The sequence below is a fragment of the Hibiscus syriacus genome, unplaced genomic scaffold, assembly GCF_006381635.1.
Source record: "Hibiscus syriacus cultivar Baekdansim isolate YM2019G1 unplaced genomic scaffold, ASM638163v2 tig00000340_pilon, whole genome shotgun sequence".
NCBI lineage: Eukaryota > Viridiplantae > Streptophyta > Magnoliopsida > Malvales > Malvaceae > Hibiscus > Hibiscus syriacus.
This window is the reverse complement of record NW_024061783.1, coordinates 11249611-11269151: the sequence shown is the minus strand read 5'-3', so window position 1 is coordinate 11269151 and position 19541 is coordinate 11249611. Positions and strand designations below refer to the sequence as shown.

Below are 19541 nucleotides of genomic sequence, written 5' to 3'. Positions count from 1 at the left end.
ACCTTTCATCTGCTTCATTTTCTACCTCCTCATCTGACTCATATTCCTAGCAACTATGGAAGAGAGTCAATTTTTCTTATCACTAAGGAAGATATCTTAGCACGGAATAGTAATGATAGAATATTAATTAAATAAAAAGTAGAGAAGAGAGCAATACAAACATCTTCGTCGAAGTCACTATCAAACTCATCGGCGACCTCTGGTTCTTCTTCATAATTGACATCATTCTCCTCCTGGGGAGAAAAAACACAAATAGAAAAGTTGTAAATGTCTGTGAATCCTTCAATCAAAACCTAAAGCTAATAAACTATAGGTGGTGATCATAATCCCAATATGTCGTTCTAAAAGACTTGATTTCAGAGTTTATACCAATTCTAGGGAACATGAAATCACCTATATCCCAACACATCAACATCAATTCTATAATCTATTAATTTGAAAAGAGTAATCCTGGTAGAAAAAAGTGCGTTCTTGTACATCTTTAAATGCGTCTTGATTCCAAAACAACTCGTCCTCTTCAACTTCGTTGTCCAACAACTTCGTCATCCTGGAAATAGCAAATAATAAGGTTTCCATTACAATTATATCAAAAGAATTTTCGAGAAGAAAGAAAACAACAGAACAACATTAAGAGACACTAATACTATCTTATTTTAAGATGAAGACTTACCTTCTCCCTCTCGTTGATCGAGAAACACGGTCCAGGAAGACGGATGTACCTTATTTACCAGTTTCCATGGATAAAATAGTAAAAACTTCACCACTTGCCCCACCGGAGAAGAAGAGTAGATCGGATAGGTACCGAAGACTTTTGGTGGGATTGAGAACTTTAGAGAAAGAAAGACGACACGAAGCTGCGAGAGTGTAAAAACTAACCATACCAAAAGCTACAGGTAGGGCACTAAAATAAAATAGGGTAAATGACAAATTGGTTGCTGATTTATGAATAAGTTTCTATTTTTAGCATTGAAGTTTCAAAATTTACAAAAGGTTACTAATATAAATTTGAGGTGGCAAACAGGTCATTCGGATCGGATTTAGGTCGGTCATTTCAGGTCTATATTACAACTGGTTTAATTTTATCTGGTTTGAATTTAATTCGGATGTATGATAAATCGGGTCTGGTCATGCCAATTTTGGGTCGGGTCGGTGATTATCGGATCGGTCGATTTTTGGGTCGAGCTAATATTGGATCGGTTAGATTTTAGGTCTGATCAATATTGTATCGATTTACTTTCGGATCGAGTCAATATCGAATCGACTGATTTTTCGGTTTGGGTCAACTTTTGGATAGTGTCAATTCAATTTGAGTCGGATATGAATCTAATTGAGTATATGTAGAATTATTAATTTATTATTGTAAAAATATTTCTTTTTGTTTGTCAATCTTATCATTTAAGCTCAATTTCAATTCTCAATCGTTCAATATTTTGAATTAAACGATCATTTATAAATGATAATTTGACCCAAACCCAATAATATATCGTGTGTTAGAGTTTGTGACCTACATTTTCTATTGATCTGGTCTGAAAAGTTATTGAAACATACTTTGATATTTTGATATACCAAAAAATTAATATTTTTAACAAATTTTTAGTTTATATTTGATTCTGTCATTCGAATATATAAATTCTTTATAATGTCAAAAACTCCATTTTAGTCCTTACTTTATTGAAAAATTAAGTCATATACCGAAAATAATTTTGGAACAAATTTTTCTAAGGGTTTCGAACTTCAATCGAGTCAAAATTCATTTTAAGCAAAGTAGTATCGATACTACAAGAACAATGATCATGTGTAAGTATGTGTGTTATGACACGTAAATCTGTGCAATTATACACAATTGATGCAAGTGAGTTATCGTCTCCTCCGGGATTGATGGTAATTTTTTATGTTTACAACAGCTAGAACTAGGAGTCACTAACTAGTCCTATGATTCTTGTCTAAACAGTAATAAAGTGTACGAGCATATGGAAATGTATTGTCGAGGCAAGAAAAATTGTAAAGTGTAGTGATAAGAAAATCTTGGTCGAGGCGATAAAAATATTTAAAGGTAAACAAATAAAAGTTGTCAAAGCAATAAAAATTAACGAGTATCAAATGTTCAGAAAAAACCTCACATAATCAGACTTCTAACGGAGCACTTGGGTTGGAATTGCTACAATGATAAATTATTCTACATTTATGAAGATTCATAATGCTATGCTTGTGCTGCCCGACAGGATTTACTAGAGTGTTTTAGGACTTTTGTTATAGCAATACTACTCGGCGTGCACTACAACCCTTGGTTTGTCAAACTGTTGTTGCATCAATACCACTCATCGTAAACTATATCCTTTGGCCTAACTCACTCAAGTACTTAACTTTTTAGTCGAATGAAACCCTCTCCTTATCTGTAAGGTAGATTAGCATCCCAGATTAGTTCCCTTGTTCACGTAGATATACCCTAACTCTTTCGATATTAGGCATCTACTCCTAGAAAAATGACAATCTCTCGAAGGCTCTTACAAAGAATAGGATTATTTTTGTCATGGGACCAGACAATCTCTCAAAAGCTCTTATAGCACCAAGGCAAAATATTAAAACACTGAACAAAACAACACTTTGCAAAAACAAAAACTGCATCAATCATTAACAATTAAACAAAGTATCTTCAAGCGTCGTCCAACACCAAATAAAACAATTATGGTGTGGTAAATATCATCTAAGAATCAGTCATTAAGTACAACCCTTTAACTGATATTAAAATAAAAACTAAGGAAGAAAAAAATTAGAGCTCTACTTTGACATTCTGACCACCACCATGCTTGTTCTGGCGACCAGTCTCTCTCGAGGCCTAGCAGTCACTCCAGTGAAGTCCGACTATGGACGGTACCAGGAACAGCCGAGTGGGGAACGATGTGAAAGTGAGTACTGGAGCCGCCTACTTCAAGTCTCAGGTATATTATTCTCTCTTCTTATCAGTTCTGATTTCCCTTAATGAAGAATTATAATGGGGTATTTATAGTGGGAATTTCTAGGGTTTAGTTCCCTTGGAAATTATATAAATACCCTTAATATTAAACCCATTTTGTGAATGTTATAGTAGCTGGCAGTGATCTCAATTTAATAAGGGCATGAGTCACGTGAGGTTGAAGTTGGGCAAGTGACATCAGCATTGTCGTCAATTGTGTCAGACTTGCATGATATCTCTCGTATAGGAAAGAAAATATGTTCCTCACTATCATCGTCTTCTGCTCCATTAGCCCTAGCAAATTGATTTGTCCCGGCCAATGATTTCATCTTTCGTCATTTCCTGCATCAACATAACCAGAAAAACAACCTTCCTCTTCAGCAGCATCAGTTAAACCAGATAAAGTGTACCTCGGCAAGACCTATCCACCACATGCAAATATGTCCTACATGCAATTATATACAACTAAAATGCTATGAAAAATGGCTTTTAGACAAATAATAACCTACATAAAAAGACCCAGAACACTATCTTTTACGGAGTTATCACACCACCAAACTTAAGTTATTTCTTGTCCTCAAGCAATGGATAATAAGTGGTAGAAAAATTAAGTATCACAGCAAAGTAACAATTAAGACAATCATGTGGTTTAAAATTTCAGCCCTTCGTAAAACGTTTGGCATCAACATGCAATACTGTACGAGAAGTTAAGCACCTTTCCCTATGTCAAGACTCTTTGTCAGTGTCTGTGCGTGATTGTATATATTCTATGTTTTAACGTATTTAGAAAACTCCTAAGTAAGTTCTTCTGTTTTGACAAGGCATCAAATAATTCACTAAGAATAGTTTTGCTCCTATTTATTCAACATGTAACTTCATACTTTGTGTTGTTTTGTTTTCTCTCTCTTTTTTTTAGCACTGCTTCAAGGGGAGTCAGCTCATCACACCTACTATCCCACACTCTAGGTGAAAGGGAGCATACCTTCCACCCCCGAGCTAGTCAAGTAGAGTCATCCCGATACATATGCTAAGGCAACCATTTATTTAAGGAGTTTTCTAGGTCATGCCGACACATATAAGAGTGTCCCTCTACAGTTATGTCGAGGCATTTATTTGCAATTCAACAAAATTCAAAACATTAAGGAATTCAACTTAATCTTTTCGATCATTTAATGCCACGATGTACAACAAGTTCTTTCCTAAAAAAATTCTAAGCACCTTAAGCATAGAACATACAACCGTGTTAACACGATCACAAAGTATCAAGTCCTAGAGTCGACTCTATTCTTCAGCAATCATAAAATTTCTAGCCTAGACTATAACACCCATTCCCCGTATACGTTTTCGTACACAAGTCATAGGTGTCATATGACATTTGAAAACATTCACTCATTTGTAAAATCCGTAAAATTTTGTTTCAAAATTAAAACAAAACATTATGTGTATCATATTACTAAAATTATCACTTTAAATACATTCCAAAAAAAATTTCTTAAATTCGATTACATGCCAGCAAATTTTCAAAATAAACATGATTGTCCTACTATTACTGATAAGTCAACCTTAGATTGATGATAGCTGATGCTGCAGCACCCTTTACTTGGCTAATCTTTGATTTTACCTACTCGTGAAATCAACACACGTTAAGTATTTACTTAGTGAGGCATAATACTATAAATGAACTACAATTTATTCATAAACATGTCATGACTATCAAAATTTGAGATAATTCGTATACTTCATGAGAATCATTTAAAATATTTTTAGTTAAACCAATAAGTGGCACATTTTATGCCGAAATGCATCGTTTTTCTTTTAACTTGTATTAGTGACACCTTTTTGCCAAAAATGCATCGTGGGGCATTTAACTTTTCATCTATCTTGCATTAGTAGAACCTTACTGCCAAAAATGCACCGTTAGGCATTTAACTTTTCATCTAACTTGCATTAATGGCACCTTTCTATAAAAAATGCACCGTTAGGAATTTAGCTTTTCATATAACTTGCATTAGTAGCACATTGCTGCCAAAAATGCACTGTTAGGCATTTAACTTTTCATCTAACTTGCATTAGTAGCATCTTTCTGACAAGAATACACCGTTAGGCATTTAACTTTCCATCTAACTTGCATTAGTAGCACCTTGCTGCAAAAAATGCACCGTTAGGCATTTAACTTTTCATCTAACTTGCATTAGTGGCACATTTCTACCAAAAATGCATTGTTAGGCATTTAAATTTTCATCTAACTTGCATTAGTGGAACCTTTCTACCAAAAATACACCTTTAGGCATTTAACTTTTCATCTAACTTACATTAGTGGCACATTTTTTTTCCCAAAAATGCACCGTTAGGCATTTAACTTTTCATCTAACTTGCATTAGTGGCACCTTTCTGCAAAAAATGCATCGTTAGACATTTAACTTTCATTTTAGAGCAGTTCCTACTCTAAAAATTATTCATAATATCATTTCCATACACATTATAAACATATATCAAATACGATAAACATACATTAAATCAAAACATTAGAGGTTGACTCATTGTGAGTCTCTCTCATCCCATATAATTACAATAGATGTATTCACCTTATAGACCTCCCTATTATGCTGAAATGGCGTTCAACTACTCTACAATCTTATCCTTTTCCTTTTTCTTGCTTGACTCGGGAGGTTGGATATGATCTTTGGCTATGGAGGAGAGCACGGTCACGAGAAGAAGAAGAGTAGATAACTTAGTTTTTAACTTTCCCCCTTTTCCCTTTCTTAAATCCCTAATAAAATGAATTTTAAATTTATTTCACTCTAAAGGACCAAAATTCCCTTTCATTTCCATACTTACTAATTGGTCTTACATAAATAATTTTTTATACTTTACCATTTATTCAATTTAATCCTCCAAAATTTAAATCCTTTTAAAACAATCACTAACCTAATATTTGGGGTATTACATAGACAATAAGAATTTGCTTACATCATCGGGCATCTTCAATTTAATCCAACAACTATCCTAATATACTCGTTCCATGACAAAAAATTTTAACCAATATTTATCAAATGGAACTGTAACACCCCAACCTATACCCGATCTGGATACGAGTCAGAGATGTCACATTGACTTTTTAAAGCAATGTACTTATACAAAATAGTAGAAAATTTAAACTTATATTAAATAAACTGAATAATTTACAGAAATTCAATACAAAAAGTTTACAAAATGATCAGAGCATATACAACTTGAACCTTTAAATACATGCCAACTTTGATTAATATAACAAAAAGAACCTACTGTTAAGTTGTTTCTGATATGATATCTGAAGAAGTTATGTTGTCCCAGCTGCCTACTTGAGCCATTCTGACTTATTTGATCCTACGTGTGAAACACTCACACGCTAAGTCATCGACTTAGTGAGGCATATATATATAATAATAATAATAATGAACATGCAAAATACATACTTTTATTACTTTATAAAGATATTCATATTTCCTATCACAAGAACATATATGATCAAACATATAACAATAAAAATATAATTCATCATGAAATTTTAATTCATGTTAAATATTTTAATAGCCCATGTAAATTACAGAGAACTAAAGATATGTGAGTGCATTGAGGTTGTGCACAAATGATATCGCCACAGCTTGTATAAAATGCACCGAAGTGCCTCGTAGAATATGCACCGAAGTGCTGCATAAAATGTCCTAAAGGACCACATATATGTCCCGAAGGACCACATAGAATTATCTCGTAGGACTACATAATGTTCCAAAGGACCAAACATAAATCCCAAATGATCACATATAAGTTCCCAAAGATCACATATATGTCCCAAAGGACTGCGTAGAACCCTCGACTCTTGGCATGCCAATTATACCCTTAGCTCTCATCTCACATAGTATGGGCTTTACCATGTATATCATTTATGCTCTTATATTCATATAATCAAATGGTCACATGGATCATGGCTCATAGCATATATCTCATATACATGTAATCACATAGATCATATCATATAACTTATATTTATTCTATTATGTTTATATATATATATCATACAACATATATGATCTCATATCAGCACGTATAACTTATGCATGTACCCATTTATTCATACTGATCATATCAATCACATGAATGTATTTATGCAATCATGAAATCCATATAGGAAATAGACTTATCACAAATCTTATTTCCTTAAACACTATATATCTCATAGTATGCACTCACCTTGGCCTCACTAGTCAACACCAATCTTTTATCTACCTCTCAAGGTAACTCTTACTTTGTTGACTTATATGGACTTTGCTTTCGCTCGAGATCTACACGAATATAAAATACTCATAAATATCATAATTTGAATCATTACTAACCAATCATCAAGGTTGAATCTCAAAAAGACACTTGATTCTTTATTTTCATTGGACTAGTATCAGTACTAAAGGTACAATACCGATACTTCTCTTATAGTGGTATTGATACTCTACTTCGGTACCAATACCTATTCTAGATTCTGATTTTCATTCTAAAAATGGTACCGATACCTTTAAATTGGTATCGATACCCATGGTACCGATATTACCACTTCAGTATCGATACCTTATGAAGATTTTATCCTTGTTTGCTCGATGGTATCGATACTGTTCATCAAGTATCGATACCTATACGAAAATATCACCTCTAAATGCTGAGTAGTATCGGTACTGTTCATCCAGTACCAATACTACAAACCCATATTACACTTCTGCATCCCAAAAATATACCAATAAATTACTACGTTCTTTCTTTTGCTCTTCTTTTTCACCCAAAACCTCATCTATGCATTCATAACCCATCCTATTTTATAATAACTCATCAACATCATCAATATCTCACCCTAACTTTGGAAACCAATAATCTTACTGAATTTTCAACATGTTCAAATTCCATTTTTAACACTTTATACTCCTTATTCTAACTGATGATAAGTCAATTCCAACTTCCAAATCCATTTATTCCCTATTATTCACAATTTCACTTATAAACCTCTTATATTTAATCATCCATAACTTACTATCCTTTGAGTTTTAGACTACTTTAAACAATCCTTAAGTTTTCCTAACTCATCAAGAATCAAAATCATATCTAATTTACAAGAATTAGTCAACTAAAGGATTTCTTACCTTAACTAAGTAGCTCACGGGGAAGAAGAATAAATGAATGATGAAGAACAAGAGAAGTCTCTGGATATGCTTCCCTTGAAAATCCCTTTCCACGGGTTATAAAAACACCAAATTGAATTTTTAATTCATTTACCTTGATAAAAGACCTTTTTACCCTTCTATCTTTCCTTTCTTTTCTATTCCATCCTACACAAATAATTTTCCAGATAAGTCTATGAACTTGTCAATTTTTGTAATTTGGTCACTAAATCTTAAAATTTTACAATTAGGTCACTAACCCGGTGTTTGGGATGTTACAAATCTCCCCCTTACGAAAATTCATCCTCGAATTTTCATTATACAAAGAGATGGGGGTATTGATTACGCATACCCTCTTCACGTTCCCACGTTGCTTCTTCCACTTTGTGATTCCTCCATAAAACCTTGACTTATGGAACTAGTTTATTTCTCAACTTCTTGACTTCATGTGCCAATATTTGTACTGGTTCCTCCTCATAAGTCAAATCAGTCTGAACTTCTATCTCTTCCAGTGCAACAATATGGGAGGGATCAGATCTATACCTCCAAAGCATGGAAACATGGAAAACACTATGAATCTTTTCCATTTCGGTTGGCAAGGCTAGTTGATATGCCACTGGTCCTACTCTCTTTACAATCTCATATGGCCCAATAAAATTAAGACTCTGCTTTTCTTTCCGTCCAAATCTTAATACCTTCTTCCAGGGAGAGACCTTCAAAAAAACTTTATCTCCAACTTCGAATTCAATTTCTTTCCTCTTAAGATCAGAATATGATTTCTGTCGGTCGAATGCCACTATGAGATTATGTTGAATTTCCTAAACTTTTTCTTCCACATCTTGAATTAAATTTGGACCAAGAACACTTCGATCTTTAAGCTCATACCAGTTTAGTGGCGTACGATATTTTCTCCCATATAAAGCCTCATAGGGTGCCATCTTAATGCTTGACTGATAACTATTGTTGTAAGCAAATTTCGCAAGTGGTAAATACTTCTCCCATGATCCGTTGAACTCAATTATACATGCTCTCAACATATCTTCCAATATTTGAATAGTCCTCTCAGATTGTCCATCCGGTTGAGGGTGAAAAGTTGTACTAAAGTTCAATCGAGTTCCCAACGCTCTATGTAAAGATTTTTAAAATCTCGAGGTGAATCGAGGATCTTTTTCAGAAACTATTGAAACAGGCACCCCATGTAATCTAATAATTTCCCTAATGTACAACTCAACATACTTTTCCATAGAGAAATCAGTTCTGACAGGAAGGAACTGTGCTGACTTGGTCAAACAATCAACTATTATCCAAATAAAATCTCTGTTATTCAGAGTCTGAGGTAACCCCGTAGCAAAATCCATCGTCACATTCTCCCACTTCTATTGAGGAATGGAGAGTGGTTACAATAATCCTGAAGGAACTTGATGCTCGGCTTTGACTTGTTGACATGTCAAACATTTAGACACAAACTCAGTAATACTTATTTTTATTCCCGGCCACCAGTACCGACTCTTGAGATCCATATACATCTTGTTTCCACCCTGGGTGCATCGTCAATGGACTACAATGAGCTTCTGTCAACATATCATTCTTCAATTCTTCATGGAATCAATACTCTCCCTCAATAATATAGATTCCCATTAGATTTAATCTCAAAATCTTTAATTCCTTCATTCTTTACTTGTTCCAGTCTCTTCAAACACTTTTCATCTTTGTTTTGTAATTCCTTAATTCGATCCAACCATGTTGGCTTAAGCTTTATTTTTTCACATAGACCATTCTATCCATTTAATGACAACCTTGCATCTAAAGCTCGTAGGGCTACAAACGTTTTTCGACTTAAGGCATCAGCCACCACATTTGCTTTTCTAGGATAGAAATCAATTATTACATCATAATCCTTTAGGAAATCAACCCATCTTCTTTGCCTCAAGTTTAATTCTTTTTGAGTCTTCAAATACTTTAAGCTCTTATGATCCATATAGAGATAGCAACGCTCCCTATATAAGTAGGGACACCAAATATTGAGAGCGAACACTACTGCAACCAATTCCAACTTATGCGTTGAATAGTTCTTCTTATGTGGTTTCAATTATCTAGATGCATATTATACCACTTTTCCCTCTTGCATTAGAACACATTCCAAGCCGTTATAGGATGCGTCACTGTAAACCATGTAGTTCTTACCAGACTCGGGTTGGACCAACACTAGAGCTTCTATCAAAATTCTTTTTAACTCTTCAAAACTTTCTTGACATTCAAGGGTCCTAACAAATGGTACATTTTTCCTCATCAATTGCATTAAAGGCAATGCTATCATCAAAAACTTCTTAACGAACCTTCGATAATATCCCGCAAGCCCTAGAAAACTTTGCACTTCAGACACGTTCTTAGGAATTTCCTATTTTAAAATGGGTTTTATCTTTTGAAGATCAACCCGAATCCCTTCTACAGAAATCACATGCCCAAGAAAAGCCACTTCATTCAACCAAAACTCACATTTAGACAATTTGGCATATAGTTTCTTATCACGTAGTGTTTGCAAAACTACTCTTCTATATGTACTATGCTCCTCATTAGACTTTGAGTACACCAATATATCATCAATGAAAACAACTACAAACTGATCCAGATAAGGTTGAAATATTCTATTCATCAGATCCATAAAAGTAGCAGGTGCATTGGTTACCCCAAACGACATCACAATAAACTCATAATAGCAATATCTCGTTCTAAAAGCCGTTTTCAGAATATCTTTCTCTTGAATCCTCAATTGATGATAGCTAGAATGCAAATCAATATTTGAGAATACTGAAGCTCCCTTTAACTTATCAAGAAAGTCATCAATTCTAGGGAGGTGATACTTGTTCTTTATAGTTACCTTATTGAGATGTCGATAATCAATGCAAAGATGCATTGAACCATCTTTCTTCTTAACAAATAACACCAGAGCTCCCCAAGGTGACACACTTGGTCTGATAAATTCTTTGTCCGATAATTCTTGCAACTGAATATTTAATTCACTCAATTCTTTTGGTGTCATTCGGTAAGGTGCCATTGCAATAGGCGTTGTTCCCGGTATTACCTCAATTTGAAATTCAACCTCCCAGCCTGGAGGTAATCCTGGCAACTCAGGAGGAAAGACATCGGGGAACTCTATGACTATGAGAATCTCTTCTAACCCTTTCTCTGTGGCTCTGGTATCTATCACATTAGCGTTGAAACCCCGACATCCTTGTAACAATAACATTTTTGCTGTCACTGATATTATATTTTCTAACAGATTTAATCTTTCATTGATGACATTCATTTTTATTCATTCTGAATAAATTAGGGTTACCCTTTTCAGTCTATAATCAATATTTGAATGATAATGGTACAACCAATCCATCCCCAAAAATACTTCAAACTCATCAAAGGGTAATTATATCAGATTAACAGGGATTCAATTCCCTGAATCCTTATGGGACACCCTTTACATACTTTATTTACCCGTATACTATGCCCTAAAGGATTAGTTACTATCTCCTCATTACTTGTAGCTTCTAATGGAATTCTCAACACCTTTACTAACTTATTACTAATATATGAATAAGTAGAACCACGATCAATCAATACCAACACACATTTATCATATAACCGAAAAGTACCTGCTATAATCACGAGATCATCACGGTCTTCATTTGTCTTAATATTATACACTCGTGCAGTCAAACATACTTCTTGTTAAGTAGAGGAATCATGTTGATTTCTCCCTCTACCTCTTTCTTGTCCTCTTCGAGATACCGAAGCAGATCATTCAGATTGTGCACGTTCACCAACCATTATCAGACAATCACGAATGAAATGTTCTGTGTCCCAACATCGAAAACAGGCCCCGGAGACTATTCTACACAATCCAAAATGATTCTTCCCACAATGTTAACACTATCTGGATTGACCTTGATTTGATCTCCCAATACCAGATCCTATTGATTGTGTCTGTCTAGTTCTCATCTGACTTGATCCTCTAGTAGATGATGCAATTGACTCAGACCTCGCCTCAGATCGGAACGCCAGAATCTCTGCCCCTCTTAGGTGGTACTGAATTCGATAAGGCCCCAGTTCTTTTAGACGTCTCGGCTCTTTGCTCTATAATCTTTCATTTTGAGCTATCTCTAGAGCTTTAGCACGGTTAACCACCTCTTGGAATGAGGAAAAATTCAAAACAATTAACATCTTCTTTAGTATAGGGTGCAATCCCTCCACAAACCATTCACATGAATCTTTTTCCGTTGAAATAAGCTCAGCAACAAAACGACTTAACTTATTGAACTCACAATCGTATTCATGCATAGTGCGATTCAACTGCTTTAGGCTTATAAACTCTTGTTTCATATTCCTGATAAATTGATCTCCAATATACTTGTGCTTGAACTCTTCCAAAAATAAGGACCATGTCACTTGGTCACTTGTCATTTTCATGGTTATATTCGTATACCATATTATAGTTTGTCCCCTTAGTAAAGAAACTTCTCATTCTAATTTCTCCACTTTGGGGCAATAAATACTATCTAACATGATCTTCACATCATTAAGCCAGATGTCCTTCGTAATATGACCTTCATCTGCTTCACCTTTAAATTCGGGAGCTCCCAATCCTTTCAATTCTTTCGCTATATTTATTCTTTGAGTTTATATAGCAGAAGGTTGAGAACGCGTCAGAATAACGTCCAACGTCTTGAAGAACATATCTTGGTCTTGTACAGGCACTACCTGAGGTGCCTGCTCCTCACCTTGCCTGCCAGGTGAATTGCTACTACCTTAATGCTTATCATCTCTCTCTTCACTTCGAGAGCTTTTACGACTTGACATCTTATAAGAGCTAAGCATATAACTCTATTAGCAAGACAACATACTCAGCACTATATCAGATCAGAGGTATTCACTATTCTGTTGGCATGTAAACTTTGTAAACCACTTTTGACCTCAGTTTATGACTTGAATCGACTAAACCATAGCTCCGATACCATTAAATGTAACACCTCAACCCGTACTCGACCCGGAAACGAGTCCGAGATGTCACATTGACTTTTTAAAGCAATGTATTTATACAAAATAAAACAAAATTTAACTTATTAAATAAACTGAATAATTTACAGAAATTCAATACAAAAGGTTTACAAAATGATCAGAGCATATACAACTTGAACCTTTAAATACATGCCAACATTGGTTAATATAACAAAAAGAACCTACTGTTAAGTTGTTTCTGATCTGATATCTGATGAAGTTATGTTGTCCCAGCTGCCTACTCGAGCCCTTCTGACTTCATTGATCCTACGTGTTAAACACTCACACTCTAAGTCATCGACTTAGTGAGGCATATATATATAATAAAAATGAACATGCAAATTACATACTTTTATTACTTTACAAAGATATTTATATTTCCTATCATAAGAACATATATGATTAAACATATAACAATAAAAATTTAATTCATCATGAAATATTAATTCATGTTAAATATTTTAATAGCCCATGTACATTACAGAGAACTAAAGATATGTGAGTGCATTGAGATTGTACACAAAAGTTGTCACCACAACTCATATAAAATACACCGAAGTGCCACGTAGAATATGCACCAAAGTGCCACATAAAATGTCTTAAAGGACCACATATATGTCCTGAAGGACCACATAGAATTGCCTCATAGGACCACATATATGTTCCAAAGGACAAAACATAAATCCCAAAGGATCACATATATCTCATAGAATGCACTCACCTTTGCCTCACTAGTCAACACCAATCTTTTATCTACCACTGTAGGTAACTCTTACTTTGTTGACTTATCTGGACTTTGCTTTCGCTTGAAATCTACATGAATATAAAATACTTATAAATATCATAATTTGAATCATTACTAACCAATCATCAAGGCTGAATCTAAAAAAGACACTTGATTCTTTATTTCCATTGGACTAATATTGGTACTCAAGGTACATTACCGATACTTCTCTTATAGTGGTATCGATACTCTACTTCAGTACCAATACCTATTCTAGATTCTGGATTTTCATTCTAAAATTGATATCGATACCTTTAAATTGGTATCGATACCCATGGTACCGATACTACCACTTCAATATCGATACCTTATGAAGATTTTATCCTTGTTTGCTCGATGTTATTGATATTATTCATCCAATATCGACACCAATACAAAAATATCACCTCTAAATGCTGAGTAGTATATGTACTGTTCAGCCAGTACCGATACTACAAACCCATATTACACTTCTGCATCCCAAAAATATACCAATAACTTACTGAGTTCTTTATTTTTCTCTTCCTTTTCACCTAAAACCTCATCTATGCATCCATAACCCATCATATTTCATAATAACTCATCAACATCATCAATATCTCACCCTAACTTTGGAAACCAATAATCATATTGAATTTTCAACATGTTTAAATTTCATTTTTAACACTTTGTACTCCTTATTCTAACGATCACAAGTCAATTCTAACTTCCAAATCCATTTATTTTCTCTTATTCACAATTTCACTTATAAACCTCTTATATTCAATCATCCATAACTTACTATCCTTTGAGTTTTAGAATACTTTAAACCTTCATTAAGTTTTCCTAACTCATCAAGAATCAAAATCATATCTAATTTACAAGAATTAGTCAACTAAAGGATTTCTTACCTTAACTAAGTAGCTCACGGGGAAGAAGAAGAAATGAAGGATGAAGAACAAGGGAAGTCTCTGGATATGTTTCCCTTAAAAATCCTTTTCTATGTGTTATAAAAACACCAAATTGAATTTTTAATTCATTTACCTTGCTAAAAGACCTTTTTTCCCTTCCATATTTCCTTTCTTTGATATTTCATCCTACACAACTAATTTTCCAGATAAGTCACTGACTTTTCAATTTATCTAATTTGGTCACTAAATCTTAAAATTTTACAATTAGGTCACTAACCCGGTGTTTGGGATGTTACAAATCTCCCCCTTACGAAAATTCTTCCTTGAATTTTTATTCTATAAAGAGATGGGGGTATTGATTACGCATATCCTCTTCACGTTCCTACGTTGTTTCTTCCACTTTGTGATTCCTCTATAAAACCTTGACCAATGGAACTATTTTATTTCTCAACTGCTTGACTTCATATGCCAATATTTGTAATGGTTCCTCTATATAAGTCAAATCAGTCTAAACTTTTATCTCTTTCGGTGCAACAATATGGAATAGATCAGAACTATACATCCGAAGCATGGAAACATGGAAAACATTATGAATCTTTTCTATTTTGGTTGGCAAGGCTAGTTGATATGCCACTGGTCCTACTCTCTTCACAATCTCATATGTCCCAATAAACCTAGGACTCAACTTTCCTTTCCGTTCAAATCTTAATAGCTTCTTCCAGGGAGAGACCTTCAGAAAAACTTTATCTCTAACTTCAAATTCAATTTCTTTCATCTTAAGATCAGAATATGATTTCTATCGGTCGAATGCCACTTTGAGATTATGCTGAATTTCCTAAATTTGTCTTCCATATCTTGAATCAAATCTGGACCAAGAACAGTTCGATCTTTAAGCTCATACCAGTTTAGTGGCGTACGACATTTCCTCCCATATAAAGCCTCATAGGGTGCCATCTTAATGCTTGACTAATAACTATTGATGCAAGTAAATTCAACAAGTGGTATATACTTCTCCCATGACCCTTTGAACTCAATTATACATGCTATCAAAATATCTTCCAATATTTGAGTAGTCCTCTCGGATTGTCTGTCTATATGAGGGTGAAAAGTTGTACAAAAGTTCAGTCGAGTTCCCAACACTCCATGCAAAGATTTCTAAAATCTCAAGGTGAATCGAGGAACTCAGGCATAAACTATTGAAACATGCACTCCATGCAATCTAATAATTTCCCTAATGTACAACTCAACATACTTTTCCATAGAGAAATCAGTTCTGACACGAAGGAAATGTGCTGACTTGGTCAAACGATCAACTATTATCCAAATAAAATCTCTTTTATTCGGAGTATGAGGTAACCCCATAACAAAATTCATCGAGACATTCTCTCACTTCCATTGCTTTGACTTGTTGACATGTTAAACATTTAGACACAAATTCAGTGATACTTATTTTTTCCCGGCCACTAGTGTCGACTCTTGAGATACATATACATCGTGTTTCCACCCGGGTGTATCATCAATGGACTACAATGATCTTCTGTCAACATATCATTTTTCAATTCTTCATCATCTAGAATCACTACACTCCCTCAATTATACAGATTTCTATCAGACGTAATCTCAAAATCTTTAATTCCTTCATTTTTTACTTGTTTCAGTCTCTTTAAACACTTTTTATCTTTGTTTTGCAATTCCTTAATCTAATCCAACCATGTTGGCTTAAGCTTTAATTCTGCACACAGACCGTTCTCTCCATTTAATAACAACCTTACATCTAAAGCTCGTAGGGCTGCAAACGTTTTTCGACTTAAGGCATCCGCCACCACATTTGCTTTTCCAAGATAGAAATCAATTACTACATCATAATCCTTTAGGAACTCAACCCATCTTCTTTGCCTTAAGTTTAGTTCTTTTTGAGTCATCAGATACTTTAAGCTCTTATGATCCGTATAGAGATAGCAACGCTCCCCATATAAGTAGTGACACCAATCTTGAGAGCGAAAACTACTACAACCAATTCCAAATCTTGCGTTGGATAGTTCTTCTCATGTGGTTTCAATTGTATAGATCCATATGCTACCACTTTTTCCTGTTACATTAGAACACATCCGAAGCTGTTATAGGACGTGTCACTGTAAACAACATAGTTCTTACCAGACTCGAGTTGGACCAACACTAGAGCTTGTCTAAATTTTTTTACTCTTCAAAACTTTGTTGACATTCAAGGGTCCTAGCAAATGATACATTTTTCCTCATCAACTGCGTCAAAGACAAAGCTATCATCAAAAAATTCTTAATAAACCTTCGATAATAACCCGCAAGCCCCAGAAAACTTCGCACTTCAGACACGTTATTGTGAATTACCCATTCTAAAATGGCTTTTATCTTTTGAGGATCAACCCGAATCCCTTCTATAGAAATATCATGCCCAAGAAAAGTCACTTCATTCAACCAAAACTCACATTTAGACAATTTGGCATATAGTTTCTTATCACGTAGTGTTTGCAAAACTACTCTTAGATATGTACTATACTCCTCATTAGAATTCAAGTACACTAGTATATTATCAATGAAAACAACTACAAACTGTTCCAGATAAGGTTGAAATATTCTATTCATCAAATCCATAAAAGCAGCAGGTGCATTAGTTACCCCAAACGACATCATAATAAACTCATAATGACCATATCTCATTTTAAAAGCCGTTTTTAGAATATCTTTCTCTTGATTCTTCAATTGATGATAACCAGAACACAAATCGATCTTTAAGAATATTAAAGCTCCATTTAACTTGCCAAACAAGTCATCAATTCTAGGGAGAGGATACTTGTTCTTCATAGTTACCTTATTGAGCTATCGATAATCAATGCAAAGATGCATTGAACCATATTTTTTCTTAACAAACAACACCGGAGCTCCCCAAGGTGACACACTTGGTCTGATAAGTCCTTTGTCCAATAATTCTTGCAACTAAATCTTTAATTCACTCAATTCTTTTGGTCCCATTCGGTAAGGTGCCATTACAGTAGGCGTTGTTCCAGACATTACCTTAATTTGAAATTCAACCTCCCTATTTAGAGGTAATCATGGCAACTCAATAGGAAAGACATCAGGGAACTCTGACTACGGGAATCTCTTCTAACTCTTTCTCTTTGGGTCTGGTATCTATCACATTAGTGATGAAACCCTGAAATCCTTGTAACAATAACTTCTTTGCTAACATCACTGATATTACATTTGCTAACCAATTCAATCTTTCATTGATCACACTCACTTTTATTCCTTCTAAACTAATCAGGGTTACCCTTTTCAGTCTACAATCAATATTTGTATGATAATGGTACTACCAATCCATCCCTAAAATTACTTGAAACTCATCAAAGGGTAATTCTACCAGATTAACAGGGAATTCAATTCCCCGAATCCTTATGAGACACCCTTTACATACTTTATTTACCCGTACACTATGCCCTAAATGATTAGTTACTATGACCTCATTACTTGTAGCTTCTAATGGAATTCTCAACTCATTTACTAACTTATTACTAATATATGAAAAAGTAGAACCTGGATCAATCAATACCAACACACATTTATCATATAACTGAAAAGTACCTGCTATAATCTCAGGATCATCTCGGTCTTCATTTGTCTTAATATTATACACTCGTGTAGTTGAACACACTTCCTGTTGAGTAGATGACTCAGGTTGATTTCTCCCTCCACCTTTTCCTCTTTCTATTTGAGATGCCGAAGAAGATCGTTTAGATTGTACATGTTCACCAACCATCATCGGATAATCAAAAAAGAAATGTCTAGTGTCCCTGCATCGAAAACGGGCCCTAGAGACTATTCGACACAATCCGGAATGATTTTTCCCACAATGTTGACATTGTCTGGATTAACCCTGATTTGATCTCCCAACACCAGATCCTACTGATTACATCTGTTAGGTTCTAATCTGACTTAATCTTCTAGTAGATGATACAACTGACTCAGACCTTGTTAGAGGTGGGAACCCATAATCTCTTCCCCTCTTAGGTGACGCTGAACTCGATGAAGCCCCAGTTCTTTTAGACGTCTTGGCTCTTTGTCTACAAATCTTTCATTTTGAGCTCTCTCTAGAGCTTTAACATGGTTAACCACATCTTGGAATGAAGACAGATTCAAAACAATTAATATCTCCTTTAGTCTAGGGCGCAAGCCCTCCACAAACCATTCACATGCATCTTTTTTCCTTTGGAATAAGCTCAACAGCAAAGAGACTTAACTTATTAAACTCGCACTCGTATTCATAGACAGTGCGATTAAACTTCTTCTGGCTCATAAACTCTTGCTTCATATGCCTTATAAATTGATCTCCAATATACTTGTACTTGAACTCTTCCAAAAATAAGGACCATGTCACTTGGTCACTTGTCATTTTCATGGTGATATTCGTATACCATATTATAGCTTGTCCTCTTAGTAAAGAAACTTCTCCATCTAACTTCTCCACTTCCGGGCAATGAAGACTGTTTACCATGATCTTCACATCATTAAGCCAGAGGTCCACCGCAACATGACCTTCATCGACTTCACCTTTAAATTCGGGAGCTCCCATTCTTTTCAACTCTTTCGCTATATTTATTCTATGAGTTAATGGAGCAGGAGGTTAGAAACGTGTCAGAATAACGTCCAACGTCCTGAAGAACATATTTTGGTCT

General features: G+C 34.7%; 1 protein-coding gene across 1 annotated transcript in view; it reads right to left on the bottom strand.

Annotated features, from left to right (window-relative positions):
* LOC120199853 (SWR1 complex subunit 2-like) overlaps window positions 1–18625 on the bottom strand; it is a 51824-nt gene extending 33199 nt beyond the window's left edge. The window contains exons 1-5 of the mRNA XM_039200847.1: window positions 18451–18625; window positions 671–719; window positions 478–547; window positions 162–233; window positions 3–46 (exon numbers count right to left, since the gene is read on the bottom strand). Coding sequence (XP_039056778.1) covers window positions 3–46; window positions 162–233; window positions 478–547; window positions 671–719; window positions 18451–18625 — 410 coding nt within the window. The remainder of the gene's footprint in view (window positions 1–2; window positions 47–161; window positions 234–477; window positions 548–670; window positions 720–18450) is intronic.
* Window positions 18626–19541: the final 916 nt, after the last annotated feature.